Raw genomic sequence first — 14,553 nt, forward strand, 5'->3', positions numbered from 1 at the left:
GTCTCCCTTTCACTGTTCTCTTGTGTCTCGTTATGTGTATCTATATAGGTGTGAATCACTGTTTTTCTCCGTTGTCTTTGTCCAGCTCTCAGAATCCACAACCACACTGTGCTCCCTTCCTCCCATAACTCTTCCTATGTGTATACCAATGACTCTGCCTACACTAACATTTCTGCAACAGTAGGTGAGGATCAATCACTTTCTGCTCACTGAAATTCATTTCTGCGTCACCCACTGCTCTCTATTGTCGTGTTTGTATTCACACAGGGTTGAGCTGAGCATTTCATACTTTCCTCCATGTTCAGTCTCTTGTCTGTTCAGCACAAGCTGAGAAAATTCATGTCTTTTAATTATTTGCCATTGTTGATTAGTTTTTGTTCAAATCTGTAACATATTTATACACTTAAGTTAATGCCTGTGTTGTGGTTTCATGAGATACCAAAAAGCATGTTCATCAGTTACAAACAATTTCTCATTAAGTTTACTAATAAGGATTTCTGTATGATTTGATTTGTTGGATGAACAGATATTTAAACATTATGAATATTTTGGCACTAAAGCAGACCTCATGGTTTCCCATTTTTATGCATATGTCCCTGATTTGTGCTTTGCCACAGACATTGTTGAAGGAATGGTTAACAAGGGCATCTTTCTGAATGGAGATAATGGCGGTACCTTTCTCCACTTTGGAAACTACCAGAACTCTTGCATTAGTGACCCAACTCTGTGTGGGCCTGAGGGTGAGTGCAAAAAATCAGGCAAAAAACAAATTATTTTCAAACCATTTCAGTCTCTTGTATCGACAGCCACATCTGGTTTTTGTTAATTCTCTAGGGATTACCTTCTCCTTTTTTTGGAAAAACCATGAGGCAGAGTCTCGTTTTGCTGTGGCCTCTGGAGGGAAAGTTATCTCCAATGGCTTCTCTGTCTACACCAATCCCTTTGGAGGATATGTGGAGTTTTACACTCGAGGAAACAACCACAGATGGAGGGCCAACATCAGAGTTCCAGGTACAGTGAATGACTCTGCTTTGTAGGCTGTTACACAGCGATCCTTTAGTTGTAGGCACCAATGAGGAATGCATTTTGTTCTTGGAGATATATATCTATATATTTTGTTTTCAACCATAAATTCTTAGTTATGTAACTGCATTTAAGATTTGGTTAAAAGATACCAGATGTAGCCACAGACAGTTTATTTGGTAAGTCAGGGATACACTTCCTGAAAACATACAAATTATCATTGATGTTTAATTAGATGTGGTCATTTCCCTCCTAAATACAATAATGTTTGGTGAGTAAAGGATAAAATGTGAAACATAATAAAGGTCAGAGTGTGACCAATACTTTGAACTTAATTCAGAAAATACAATCTGTATTCTAATGAGATGAAATGATTTGGTAAACTGTTTTGACAAAAGTGAATAAACCATATGAGGCTTAACATTATGTGAAACTTTTACAAGTCAGTATTTTATTCTCAAATGACTTCTGTCATCTTTGTTTTTGTTGCAGTTACTCAAGGTTGTGTTCACGGGGCGTCATAACTCAATTTTGATTTTAGTGTTCAGTTACAGAGGATCAAACGTCATCTGTTTCTCATACAGTGACAGGTCTAACTCTCAGGACATACTGTCACAATCTGTCAGCTCTCTCTCTTGCATTTCACAAGTGTGAAAAAAAAAACTTTTAGGGTGATTGATTAAACCTTGAGGTGTCCTCTGCCCAGTGTAATTGTCAGTGAAGGCTAAGAATGTTACACTATAGATACATGTCTATATAAAGAAGTGAAGCAAGAGCTGAAATGTTTAAAAGGGGGTGGTCTTTATTGGCACATATGGTTTATATTCTAACCACAAATGAGATGTGTTCTGGTTGTTTTGCTCTTCTGGCACAAGTGTTTTCAGACAGTGTATGAGTCTTATGGGATTCCCCTTATTATCAAAATACCTTAGAGAAACTAGTGGTAGAAAGCTATCTGAACTGCAGGCTAAGGCTGACTGAGGAGCTTGCAGGACCAGAACAGACTTTGGCATTGAGTTTTACACAGGTGTTACGTAGCCTTATATCATAAAACAGCAAAGACAAATATAGCATTTATTAAGCTATTAGTCAATCAAAATTCATCAGGAACTATTATGATCTACAATGAAATATTTAAGCCATTGTAAGCCAACTAAGGTTAGTCCAAATTAATTGTAGTCACTTTAGTTATCCTGTTACTTTTTAGCTATCGCCATCATCAGGCCAACATTTAAATTTTGTCCAATACATTGGTTTTTGAAGAAATACCTGCAAAACTAATATTACTATCAGCCTCAGCTGTGACTAATTTGTCTTTATTGCTAATTGTTTAGCAAATGTTAGCATGCTAGCACACTAAACTAAGAGGGTTAACATGTTAGCATGTTACTGATGTTATTGTAGTATGCTCATGTTAGCATTTAGCTCAAAGCACTGTTATGTCTCTCAGTCAGAGGCGTTTGCACAGCAGTACTAGTTGCTGTCATATTTGACAGCAGGCTGATTATATTTGGGTTTTAGGCTGTTGTTTGGACAAAATGAGCAAGCTGAATGCTCTGAGAAACTACAATGGACATTGTAGTTTTATTGAAATGCCAACACTAGCAGTGCTTATTGTGTAAAACTTTTGGTTATAATGCTACACAAACAATTATTATTGTCTTTTCTCTGTCAGGGCCTTACTGGACCCACATTCTCTTCACATGGACTAAAAAGGATGGTCTGAAGGTCTATATTAATGGGACCTACACCACTGGTGACGCAGTTGGCAATGTCTCAGAGAACTATGGTGACCCCTACCCTGACCTTGTCATTGGAACTGGCAACGACAGGGCGTACGGTCACTATGTGACAGGTGCTTTTGATGAGTTTGTGATTTGGGAAAGGGCCCTTCCACCTAACGAGATTCTGCTCTACTACAATGCAGCCATAGGTAGGACATCATGCTGTACTGGAAAGTATTTCCTGTCATTCTAGGACACAGCGTATCTATTATGATGCTTCCTCCCTCTTGACTCTGCACTGAGGAAATAGGGGTTAAAAAGCAATTTCCGCCCTTTTCCTCTCTACATTCCGTCCACAGTGTTCATGCATAACAACAAGATATTAAACTGTACAAATATACTTCTCTGTCAAATAGTTCCTCTTGCAAAGAACATTTTCATGACCTTCCACCATATAAGTGCCATGTCTCACATAGTTCTGCCTTATAAGTATTTATAAGAGTGCAGCGGCAGGTTGGGTTGCAGGGGGCAGATCATTTTGATTTAAAGTGACAGGTTATAACACGCTAAGACAAAACCCCCAGACTCTGTTTTTGTACTCTTGCTATTTACCTCCTATGGTCAGTAGAATGCCATAAATGGACAAAAACATGTTGACATTCACTAGAACTTAGGAATGATATTTTGTGTGATCCCATATAACATAATTATTACCAAATTTCATGGTAGCCTGAGAAATGTTCAAAGCCTGATAAAATGTACCTTTTATCTTAACAAAGGCTTAAGCACTTTTTGTTGTATATGAAACACACTGCTTAGTGAGGAAGCACAATGGAGGATGCTCTATTGTGTGTATGGTGATAGTATATGAAAACTATTACTGTGCACTTAGAGCTTCACACTGCCTTGATTTCTTCTTCGAAGTCGTTACCAAAAGCAATATATTGCACAGACCATTACCAGACGCAAAGAGCCTGACTGTTATGGTTACAGAAAAATATTTTTACTTCTCCAGAGCACTCATATAAAATGTTGCATTGAACCAAAGAAGAGCAGGAATGGTTCACACTGATACCTCTAATGTATGTCCATATATGGCCATTCTCTGGTAGCTAGTTAGTGCCGTTTTTAATAAATGACAGCAATGACATAAAATGTATCTAAGCCTTGTACAGAAGCTAGTGGCAGAGTATTATGAGGTTGATTATCCCAGTTTTGTGGAGGTTATAATCTATCTCCTTTCATGACTGGGCATGGTCCAGCCTCATAAACTGTGAGCTGTGCGGTGATAAAGTCCAGTTACATTAGAGCAGCCCAGCCTGCTCAGGTTCAACAAAGGGCCTAATAACAAAATGACAAAAAGGCAAAGGCTATCTAAACTGGAAAATCTACCAGACATTAAGAGTGAATTACAACCATCTATACAGGTCACTAGTGTGCTTCCTGTTCTATTTTAATAAAGCCCTTTTTATTCTATTTTCTAGGTCAAGCCATGGTCTCTGCCACAACGCCCAGATTCTCAAAAGAAGTCACTTCAGCAGCACCAACAGTCGTAAGTGTGTCAGATCTGACTTAGCAAGGCTCAGATTTGATACCCAAATACAATTTCACACCACATGTGTGAACTATTAAGGTTTTCCTCACAAATACAGAATCTGTCCAATTGCATGACAAATTTGCAGAAATGTTTTGGGGCAAAATAAGCACAAAAGTCATCACAGAGGAGAGAAACACTAACTTCTTATTGAGCTGTTGTTTCCTTTTGAAGATAGAGGAATTGGGCAAAAGGATATTGAGAGCACATGTGAATAGGCTCCTGTTTATTAAAAGGCTTTGGAGGTAGAAAACGGATAAAGAAATAGAAGAAAGTGGAGACAGCTGCTCAATACTACACACAAAATGGCTCCCTGTAGGGCACTGGGCTGAAAAAGAGCAACACTGAATCACTTGTCCAAAGAGTATTCCCTGAACTCTGGCTATCAGTCACTAAACATCCTGTGTATGTTGGAACTCTGTGCTCCTTCGGAAAGTGCCTCCCGATAGTAAACTTTATTTGATGCCTGATGTGTTGTCTCCCCAGAGAGCCACTGAAGTGAGTCCTCCTGTCGTCAGCAGTAAGCATGATGAAGTCCAAAGCTCCCAGGACCCGGACACCATGCCAGTGTTGGGCTTCCTGAAGGCACTGCCCAATAGGACCATTGCTTACAACACTGCCAACAACCTCACACAGGTCTTAGAGCACAGTCCATACACACGTGAACACACACACACACATTACACTTGCAAAACCAGTTCACACGCACACACACACACACACACACACACACACACACACACACACACACACACACACACAGACTCAATGCCCACCCATGTGCACATGATGCAACAGTTCCGTGATGTCCATTTTCTTCCACCCAGGCTTTTCTCAAAAGTGTGGAAGAAGTGCTGTCCTCTCCAGGGTTGCAAGAGGTAAATGAGTTCACACTGTTGTTGTGCAATGTTCAAACATGACATAATGTAACATATGCAATTTGGTGAATACTTTAATCCAAGGCTCTTAAGAGATCTATGAGTTTGAGATTTTAACATCGCATACTTTTGGCACAAGTGGTGCCAGAAGTAATAACAGTATCTGGCAGTGTACCCACGCAGGACTACAGTATGTAGTCAAATACAGTGGTGCAAATTGTATAAGACAGTACTGCTGACTATACAGTGCTCTACAACACAATGCTTTCCATGTAAATTATCAGCCTCCTGTATTGTAGCTCATCCTGGCCAAATCTCTGCGCTCTCATATACAAACACATCAGCGCCAGAAGAAAGACATTCTGAGCAAGTGTGTGGTTTCAGTACATTTGGTGCTCAGAACAAGCATGCTTGTTTTTGTAGGAGCAAGCTGAAACAGATGTTCCTGTACTAGGATGTAAAACTTGGACAGTAGATACAGTGTTCACTAAAGCCCCTTGTGATTACCTCCTCTGATCAGATTCCTGCTGAGCGTCAGAAAATTTCACTCTTTGTGTTGTGTTACAGTTAGTTTGCTGCCTGTATTTTTTGTACTTAATCCAATTCAGTTTAATTACATTCATATTACTTATTATAATTATTATTGCAACAATGGGATGCATATGCTTGTATAGTATGACACATACTATATATTTGTAAGTAGTCTTAAAGGGACACTACATAATTTTTGAGGGAACAAATAACATATTCTCCCAGCTACATTTCCATGTTCCTTCCTGCCTGGTAAATGCCATCTGTAACACATAGTTTCTGTTATAAATCCTTAGTGTCAAAGGCTAAACTGAGATTACCCAGATGACATCATCACGGTTATTTTCTTTGACTACGGAAAGTTCCCCCTATACAGTTCCCTCTATAGCTACAGAACTACATTATGCAACTTTTCACATGCTACACAAAGATTCTTCATGACAAGTATATTGACCCTTACTGACCCTTGCTTAACCTAATTTATATTTGTAAATTGAACCTGGGAAGAAAAATCTAATTTTAAAAATTGTTCCCAAGATGTGACATAATCTAATAGGTGAATGAATCAATGCTGGGCATTGAAAGAATAGACTGTGAATTGATTGTGGACCTTTGTTGAATCATTGTTGAGCAGCAGTCCACCCCTGTGGTCAGCGGTCTGATCGAGACCGTGGACAGAGTGATGGAACACATGGTGACTAACCTGGAGCCAAGCCCAAACTCTCTCATCTCCCTCGGTGGAACGTCTTTTGTTGCAGGTCAGTATGGTGTCAGTGCTCCATAACGTGACTCACTGTTTGTAGTTTGTGTGGACACGATTAGGGTACAAGGACATGGAGCATCAAGCTGACATCATTAGTTTTCTTATTCAGAGGACAAATGCCGGTCAGATAAGCAGCGGTCAGCCCCCTCTGCTTCGCTTCTCACTGGTGTGGGTCGTTTTTCTTCTTCTTTGCATAATATTTTGTTTGCCACTAAGCTTGCTTGTGTCTGTCTCCCAGGGGTCGCTTGACATCTTTGATCCACCCTTGATAAAGCAGATTAGTTGTGTTGCTTGCTTCTAAGTTTGTTTTTCTCAACCATTCTCACTTTTTCTAATATCTGGCCTCGACAGATTACTCTCTGATGAAACTCCCTCAGAACTACAACCTACCGCATTATCGCTTCCCTACACAAGGCAAGAACTACATCTCTGTGCCTGGGGAGGCTTTCACAATGCAGTGTAAGTATAGATATTACAAACTACAGACATTCAATGACATGTCTTAAGTGACGGACAAAACAGACCTTTCCCATCTTAAGGCCTCTCTGTATAGAAATAGTAGCTAGGTTGAATGTGAATACTGCACATTATTTGTGCTCTGATTCAGCCAAGAGAAAATTGTCCAGCTGGGAGACTCTCCTTATTGGCCAGTAATTTATTATGCTAAGATTTAAGACTACTAACACAGCATACAGTGTAGGACAGGAGTGCCATGAGAGCTTTTGTGTGGCTTTATGGTGCACCGTAGAAATCCAGCTATGGCTTTAATGTTGGCAGTTACCCTTTTATTCAAAACAGAAAGAATGAGAGAGAGAGCACTTTCCTCTGTCATTAAAAAGAATGGAGTGAAGGAGAGCAGTAATTACAGTGGGCATTAAAACTCTGTTTGTTTGACTTTGTGTTCAGGTCAGATTCCCTTGGCTCCACCTGGCCGCTGCATTCTCTGTGTTGCTGTACAAACACTAGAATAAACTGTTTTAATAATTCATTAAAGGACTATTATCAGAAATGGAATATATGTTATTGCTTGACACATTAGAGCCAGGACCAAATTAACTCATAGCTCTGAATACCTGGCTGTATGAAATGTTCTAAGGGGAGGTTTTATATGCTAATTAAATAGAGAGAATGCGACACATTGGTGTGTTTGGATGCTTTATTATATTTTTTTCTCAATCCCTCTCCTCCTGGCCAACTCCAGATCTCTCAAAGGACTTCCTGGGGGTCATTCTGTTGAAAACATTTTTTGGAAAGGTTAAAAACCATCTCTGCAGCATATACACCGCACATTTGTTTGACATCAGCAAGCCTTTGTTGTCACAGTCAGTGGAGCCTGGGTAGAAGGCCTTTGAAAGGAGGAACAGGAACAGTAAGGATTTCCTCCAATTTAATTGTTTATCTTGCAGTATTTAGGTGGGACTGAGCTGGATGATGGGTCAGATTAGGGGTGGGGGGATCAGACCCCCTGCTCTGCCGCTGGTGAAGTCATGTCGAAGTTTCGTAAGACTTCCCAGCATCCACGTGGTTTCGTGGCCCTCTCCCCTTTCACTCTTATGCGAGTATACAGTCGTCCTATTAGCCCGCCGGTGCCAGCGTGCGCCGGCAAGGGAGTGTTAATTAACTTCCCTTCTTTGTGAGCATTTTAGCAGCACTGCTTTACATTCCCAGCCCTCTGCCCATGCCTTTCACATTCAACTATGAGTGTTTTTTTCTTCCTCAGCTCAAACCACCATTGTTGGCCTCTTCTACCACAACATGCACAACTACTACAAAGAGATCAACCCTGTTAAGACCAGGTAAGAGGAAGGGACAACACCCAAAGTCCAATCCAATCTAATCGCATTTAAATTTAAAGCCATTTTAAGTCATGCCAATTTGGTTTTGGCAAGGCATTAGTCAAGGAAAATATGTTCTAAACAAAATTACTCAGTGTAAATATGAATTCCAGTCATCTAAAAGAAAACAATTAAGCTTCTCTCTTTGTACTTCCTGTGTGGGGAATCAGGTCCTCTGGCACTAAGGCGCCCCTGTTTCCTGTGCCACAGAACAGCTGATGCCTGGAGCCAGAGCCTTATCTGTCCTCTAGCCTGTCTCTCATCTCACCACTCAACTCCACTGACTGATACACCCTGCTATTAGCTCTACATATCCACCCCTTCCCCTTAAGTTATTGTCCCATCACTGGACCAGCATGTTCCACCCGTGCTTCAGTGTTTATTTTTACCAAACCTGACACAACAGTGATTAAACAACATGTTTTTCCCACGTTATACTTTGTAGAGGTTTAAGTACACAGTGTTAAGATATGTGACAGTACATTTAGTAACGGTTTTGATGGAGGTGATGCTTGTATGGTTCCAATGTCACATATCATAGGATCTTGAAAAACTATTGAGACAATATTGCTGTTGTCAGTGAGATAGATTATATAGACAGATGATCAAAGTCCCACTTAAATGCTATTGCTCCCAGCTCATGTGTAACACTTCTATGTTGATGTGAGTGCCAGATTACAGTGGTGTATTTCTGATTTATCTGACTGTATCTATTTATGTCTCTCCTGACATCTCTTTTTCTCTCTGCCTTTTATATTTGCATCTTTGACTCTTACTTCTGATTCTGTTTCTTCCTGTAACGCTGCCTTTCTTTTCTTATGTTTTCTCTGTTTTTTCCCTCTTTAGGATTAATGAAGCAACTGATTTCAAGGATCACAAGATCCAGGTAGCAAGCTGTCTAATCTCTCTGAAAGTGGAGCCTTCACCAGCCTTGTCAATCAACCTCTCTGGAGCACCACTCATCAAGATTGTCCTCACCCATGTCCTGGTAAGATTAAACCCACACAACGTCCCATTTTCTTCGTATTTGACTCATCCCTTTATCAGGCATTTACTTTCTGTGTGCATTAGTCATACTGGGAAAATGGCATGCTTTTCCAGTTGGCAGGTGCAGTTGTTGGGTGTGGGACACCCACCTTATCAAAGGAAAGATGGCCATGGTCTGCCTGTGGCTACAGTAGCTGGATTCCCCCCCATATGAAATCTATCAGCTCTATTTTTGGTGTTCTCTTATGTAAGTAGACGAGTGTCTATCACTGACTGAGGCTTGTGCAGCTGGGCACTCACCAGCACAAAGAGCGGAGCCTATTTTGGTTTTCATTAGCCTGCCTAAATTTTCCCTCACGGAGCATGTGGCTTTCAGAAAGCAAACTGATTATGGACATTTGAACTGTAGGCTTAGGGTGCTTTGAAAGGAACAATAACTTTATTTTATGAACAACATATTTTTTTTTTTGCACTGCTTTATGGCAGAGGCTGTGCCAGTTTTCCATGGGAAACATAGTTGAAACTCATGATGAAAATTAAGTAAAAAATGTGCATCACATTAGCTCGCTTCCCTGTAAAGTCAGAAATGTGGCAGCGTACTTCACTGCCATGCATACTTTTGTAAATTTTTTGCACATTGATAACATTTTGAGGCTATTCTTTTTTTTTTTTAAATAAATTGTTTTAATAGCCTAAGAGATCACACAATACCACTAGTAATTCAGTTAACAACTAAACCCCCAATAATGTAGCTCTGTTTAATTTACATGACACTTATTCACTTTCTATTGAAGTGAATTAGCAATATATTTTTCTTTCCTCACTCATATGAATACAAATTAAAACCATGTAGCTTCATGAAACTATGGCAATATTGCTTTGTTTGCCTTCATTTTCCCTGGTGAAATAAATGTTTACGCTGCAATTATCTGGCCTGGTTCCTGTGACAGTGATTACTGTGTTTGTTTTAGTGGACACCATGGGAGAGGGCTTATAATCTCCTTTGTTATGGAAGTGCTGGAGATGCTCACCAGCTCTGCTGTCTGTTGAGTCAAGGTGTTTCTGTTTTAGTTGGATTGCCTTTACCTCTGATGTAAGGATAAATCAGGTTTCTTACATTCTTTCCTCTCTAACCCATTACAAATAAGCTGTTATACTTATTACTAATGCATACTGATTGGAACACCAGCACGCCAGCACTTTTCAGCTTTACTTAGGCTGCAGAGTTTGGACGATGATTTATATTTAGGAGCTGCATCGTAATTTGGCACGCAGAGCTTTTGGCTGTGAACGCGTCCAGGAAAAGGGGTGTTTTGCTATGACTGGATTGCAGCACAGACCTGTAGTTGGATTTAGTCAAAAAAAGTGACTATTTTTGGAGGTTTAATGTCTTTGGCAACTGGTGGGTACTTATCACCTCTCTAGCTTGGAGGCAGGGAGGGTGGCTCACACAGTATGTGGCAGACCTTTCCCGTCATTGTTTATGTCGCTCTTTACTGTCTGCACAACTTAAACCTTAAAGATGTCCTCTCATGGCACCAGTTCAGTGGGCTAAAGTATGTGATTTGCAACTGACCTCTCTGTTTATCCCCTGAGAATAGACAAGCACCCAGTGACTTCATTAAAACATAGCAGGGGGGCAGCTGACTGCGTCTAAAGCAGAAATATGTCAGCTTCCTCATTTGTCTTTTCATGCTGTCATGGTTACAACAAATCCTGCGTGCCACCTCTTGTACTGTACAAACAGTCACTTACTGTCATGGCTCAAACCCAAGTGCCATCCATTTTCTTTATCTGACACCCACCTCAATAAAACGTATCATACCATGGATTGATGGAGTCACCACAACCTTGTGTCGTGACAGGTACCAGTCACTGAAAATCAAAGCCATGTGGTGGGTGTCAGAGTGACCTTGCACTCCTGATTGATGCCCTCTGAGCTTACTGAAACAGCCCACTGAGGTCACTTTCCCATTCCCAGCTGACTCAGTCAGAGCAAGCTGAGATGCCGCCATCATGCATTATGTGGCACAGAGTGGCTTTGATACCCAGACAAGGTGTTATCAAGGCTGCTGGAGGCCCACGTGTTTTCTCACGCCATTCAGCAGCGGTGTTGATTGGACGCTGGCTCCATCGGTGATTTATTACCGGCTGTCTGGGTCCAGTTCAGTTTGAGAGAACTGAAAGAGAGAAGAAGAGAAGAAAAAGGAGGGTGGGAGGCATTGGGGTCCGTAGTTAAACATTAATACATACATAAAAAGGCTGACACCTCCTCCCTGTCCTCTTCTTCCATCAAAGCATCACACTGATGGTATGAAGTGAATGAATGGAAAGCTTGATTTCATGAGCAAAGTCGATTTATAGGGTCAAAATTGAGAGGATTTAAAAAACAGATTTTGACAAGGGGACCTGACTTTACAGGCTTATAAAGTGGTGTGTTAGTTTGGCGGCTGAGGTGAAGGGTGGAACGGGGTGGCAGCGCTGGAAGAGCACTGGTGGCCTCTATCTGTCACTGCCCTAAGCAATGCCCCCAGCACGGCCCACCCAAACCCACCATAGAGGAACACCATAGAGGAACTCCAGTGGCTAATTGTCCATAAAGCTCAATTTAGGACTGATTGCTTAACATTTTTCTTAGTGGTGGCTATCACCATTAGCATTAACCAAGCTAGAGTAGGCTATAGTCTTTTACCTGCAGTTGGCCAAGCCACGCATCACTTGGAAAACAGTTCGCCAGTCAGAGTGTCAGAGACAGATAAAACGCCCTAATATTGTTAGAGTTCCAAAGAGAAGTGCAAGAGGAGATGTAAAACTATTTTGAGATGGTTTTTGACACTTAAAACTATGCCTATATCCTCTTATGGATATAAGCATTCAGCTCATTCATTCAGTCATAATTTTACCAGAACTGTCACTTTTGCCTCTTCTTTTCTATACACACTAAAGACAAGTTTAATATATTCAATATGTTTTCTTAGTTTGTAATTTTATAAGTCAAGAAAATGGGAGTATTGAAATGATCAAAATGACTCAGTTGACCTCAGCACTACTATCAGCTCAAGTATTCACAAAGTATTCAAATCTTAAGTTTGATTTAAGGAACCTGAACAAGAGTTTGGTGGGAAGTGAGTAAAGAGCCTCAGGGGCAGAAAGGGAAACTGTGTGGCTTGTGTTTACAAAGATGTCTAGACTTGTTGGAGCTTCCTATACGTGTGGGAAAATTAATGGATTAATTGTTCCGCAACTTTTACAATAGACACGCAAAGGCTAGGCTCAGCACTTTCTGATACCCTCACTCCTAATTGTTTAATCATGTATGCCAGCGCTGGTATCAGTTCTTTCTGCCACAATAATAACTGTTCTTTATTTTGCCAGTCTTTTTATAACTCCCAGCACACGCCCAGCTTAAACCTTGTGGGCAAAGACTCTGCTCCTTCTCTCCTCTCTTTCTCGCTCCCTCTCTCTCTCCCAACCACCCACACCCATCCATACACCAACACACACATACAAACACAGGCTGTGTGAGCCAACACACTGATCAATCACAGATGGCGGTCTGGCTATTGCCGTTGCCTCTCTTGCAAAAAGATTTAGAGTCTCTTTCTACGACTCCTCCCATTAAGTGCCCCCCTTTCTATCACCACTCCAACCCCGCGACCACCACCTCTTGTTACGTGCTGAACAGAGCAGAGCTTAAGCCCAATGGAGAGTTGAAAAGGTCCTGGTGCTGATTCTGTCTATGAGAGTGTTTTTACAGGATCAGACGGAAATAACATTCAGCTGTTTTTATTAGAGTTTAGAGATTTTCTCAGGTTTACAAAGGGTAATCTACAACTACAGGTTTTTAAAATTATCATCAGTTAGAAATGTTATTGTTGACCCTTTGACCTATATTTCCTTTCATTTAAAGTTCTCTGTAAAGGCTCAAAATGTAGCCTTCATCTTGTGAAAGCAAACGTTGTTCCAACAGAAACCAGAGAAACATTACAGTGGGCCCATATGAAAGGCCCACGGGAATTAAAAACATGAATTGAAGCATGGAGAACCTCTTCCATTGTTGTATGAGTTTAGTTCCAAAAGGAAAAAAAAAAAGCTTGTCGTCTTTGTAGTTTTGAAGCAGCCATGGTACAATATTTCTGAACATCCACTGTTCGCCTTATCAAAAACAATTCTGTAACTTTTGGGGTTGTTTAATTGTCCCCAGTTTACCTCACACCCTGCGTGCCTATCAACACGTCTCGTTGTTTTTCGGTGTCGACCTCAGAGACTGAGCTGAGACCACAGCTGCACGTCTTATTACATTTCCCCCGACGGCATGATCTCACTCAAAGCCAGTTGTGTTTTGCTGCATGGATTCAGATTGTTTCTCCACATGCTGTATGTAGATCAGTTTGGCCTCTGATTGAAAAGACCTGTTACAACAACGATGACATCTGTGCTCCATCAGCATGATACTTCAACATACTGACTTTAAGGTGGTTGAGTGGGAGGGTTTTTCTCAAACTCCAGGTCAAGGTTTGAGCTGGTTGTTTTTATTTTTTTTATTTTTTTTAGCCTGCTGGGTTGTGTAATGTTACACCATACCTTTCCCAGACATACTGCAATAAAGTGTTTCCTTTCCTTACTAAATTTAACAGCAGTCAATGTAGCTTTTGGGAAATGAATGTATGGTCTCTCTGTTGTTATACAGAACAATTTAGCCATTGTCAAACCCTGGCCACATCTTAGCCAGCCTTTCTGTTGGCTCATATTTTAACAAACACTTTCACCTACTTCCACAAAAAAAATAAAAAATAAAAAATATATATGGTGGTTGCTTTAAATAATGTTCTGTGGTTGTGTTAAGTGTGACTGATATCTATAGCAAATGCAGAAAGTGCAGTGGAAATTACACTCTCTGTGCGCTCAAATATTTGGAATGTTTGAGGAAAAGGGAGACGATCGCTCACTTATTCACTCACACAGTTGTGTAATGTTTCACTGCTTTTTAAATTTAGCACCACCAAAGCCTTTATTTAGACTTCTTTGCTCCTGAAATATGCCTGACTGCTCTTGTGGCTGCATATTGTTGTACCAGTGCTCGATGGAATGAGTGGGTGTGTGCAGGATTTTTTCATGAATGATTTTTTATATATATATATATATATATATATATATATATATATATATATATATATATATATATATATATATAAGCCATTTCCATAGTATTCAACCA

General features: G+C 40.4%; 1 protein-coding gene across 2 annotated transcripts in view; it reads left to right on the forward strand.

Moving 5' to 3' along the window:
- adgrd1 (adhesion G protein-coupled receptor D1) overlaps positions 1–14,553 on the forward strand; it is a 29,620-nt gene that overhangs the window by 1,627 nt on the left and 13,440 nt on the right. Inside the window, exons 4-14 of one of the 2 annotated variants that reach the window (XM_018669582.2) lie at positions 86–184; positions 618–740; positions 835–1,011; positions 2,699–2,956; positions 4,232–4,299; positions 4,828–4,977; positions 5,169–5,219; positions 6,385–6,508; positions 6,865–6,972; positions 8,234–8,309; positions 9,195–9,336. In XM_018669582.2, the coding sequence (XP_018525098.1) occupies positions 86–184; positions 618–740; positions 835–1,011; positions 2,699–2,956; positions 4,232–4,299; positions 4,828–4,977; positions 5,169–5,219; positions 6,385–6,508; positions 6,865–6,972; positions 8,234–8,309; positions 9,195–9,336 (1,376 nt within the window). The remainder of the gene's footprint in view (positions 1–85; positions 185–617; positions 741–834; positions 1,012–2,698; positions 2,957–4,231; positions 4,300–4,827; positions 4,978–5,168; positions 5,220–6,384; positions 6,509–6,864; positions 6,973–8,233; positions 8,310–9,194; positions 9,337–14,553) is intronic. The other variant, XM_018669581.2, reaches the window with a different exon arrangement.

The sequence above is a fragment of the Lates calcarifer genome, linkage group LG13, assembly GCF_001640805.2.
Source record: "Lates calcarifer isolate ASB-BC8 linkage group LG13, TLL_Latcal_v3, whole genome shotgun sequence".
Lineage (NCBI taxonomy): Eukaryota > Metazoa > Chordata > Actinopteri > Centropomidae > Lates > Lates calcarifer.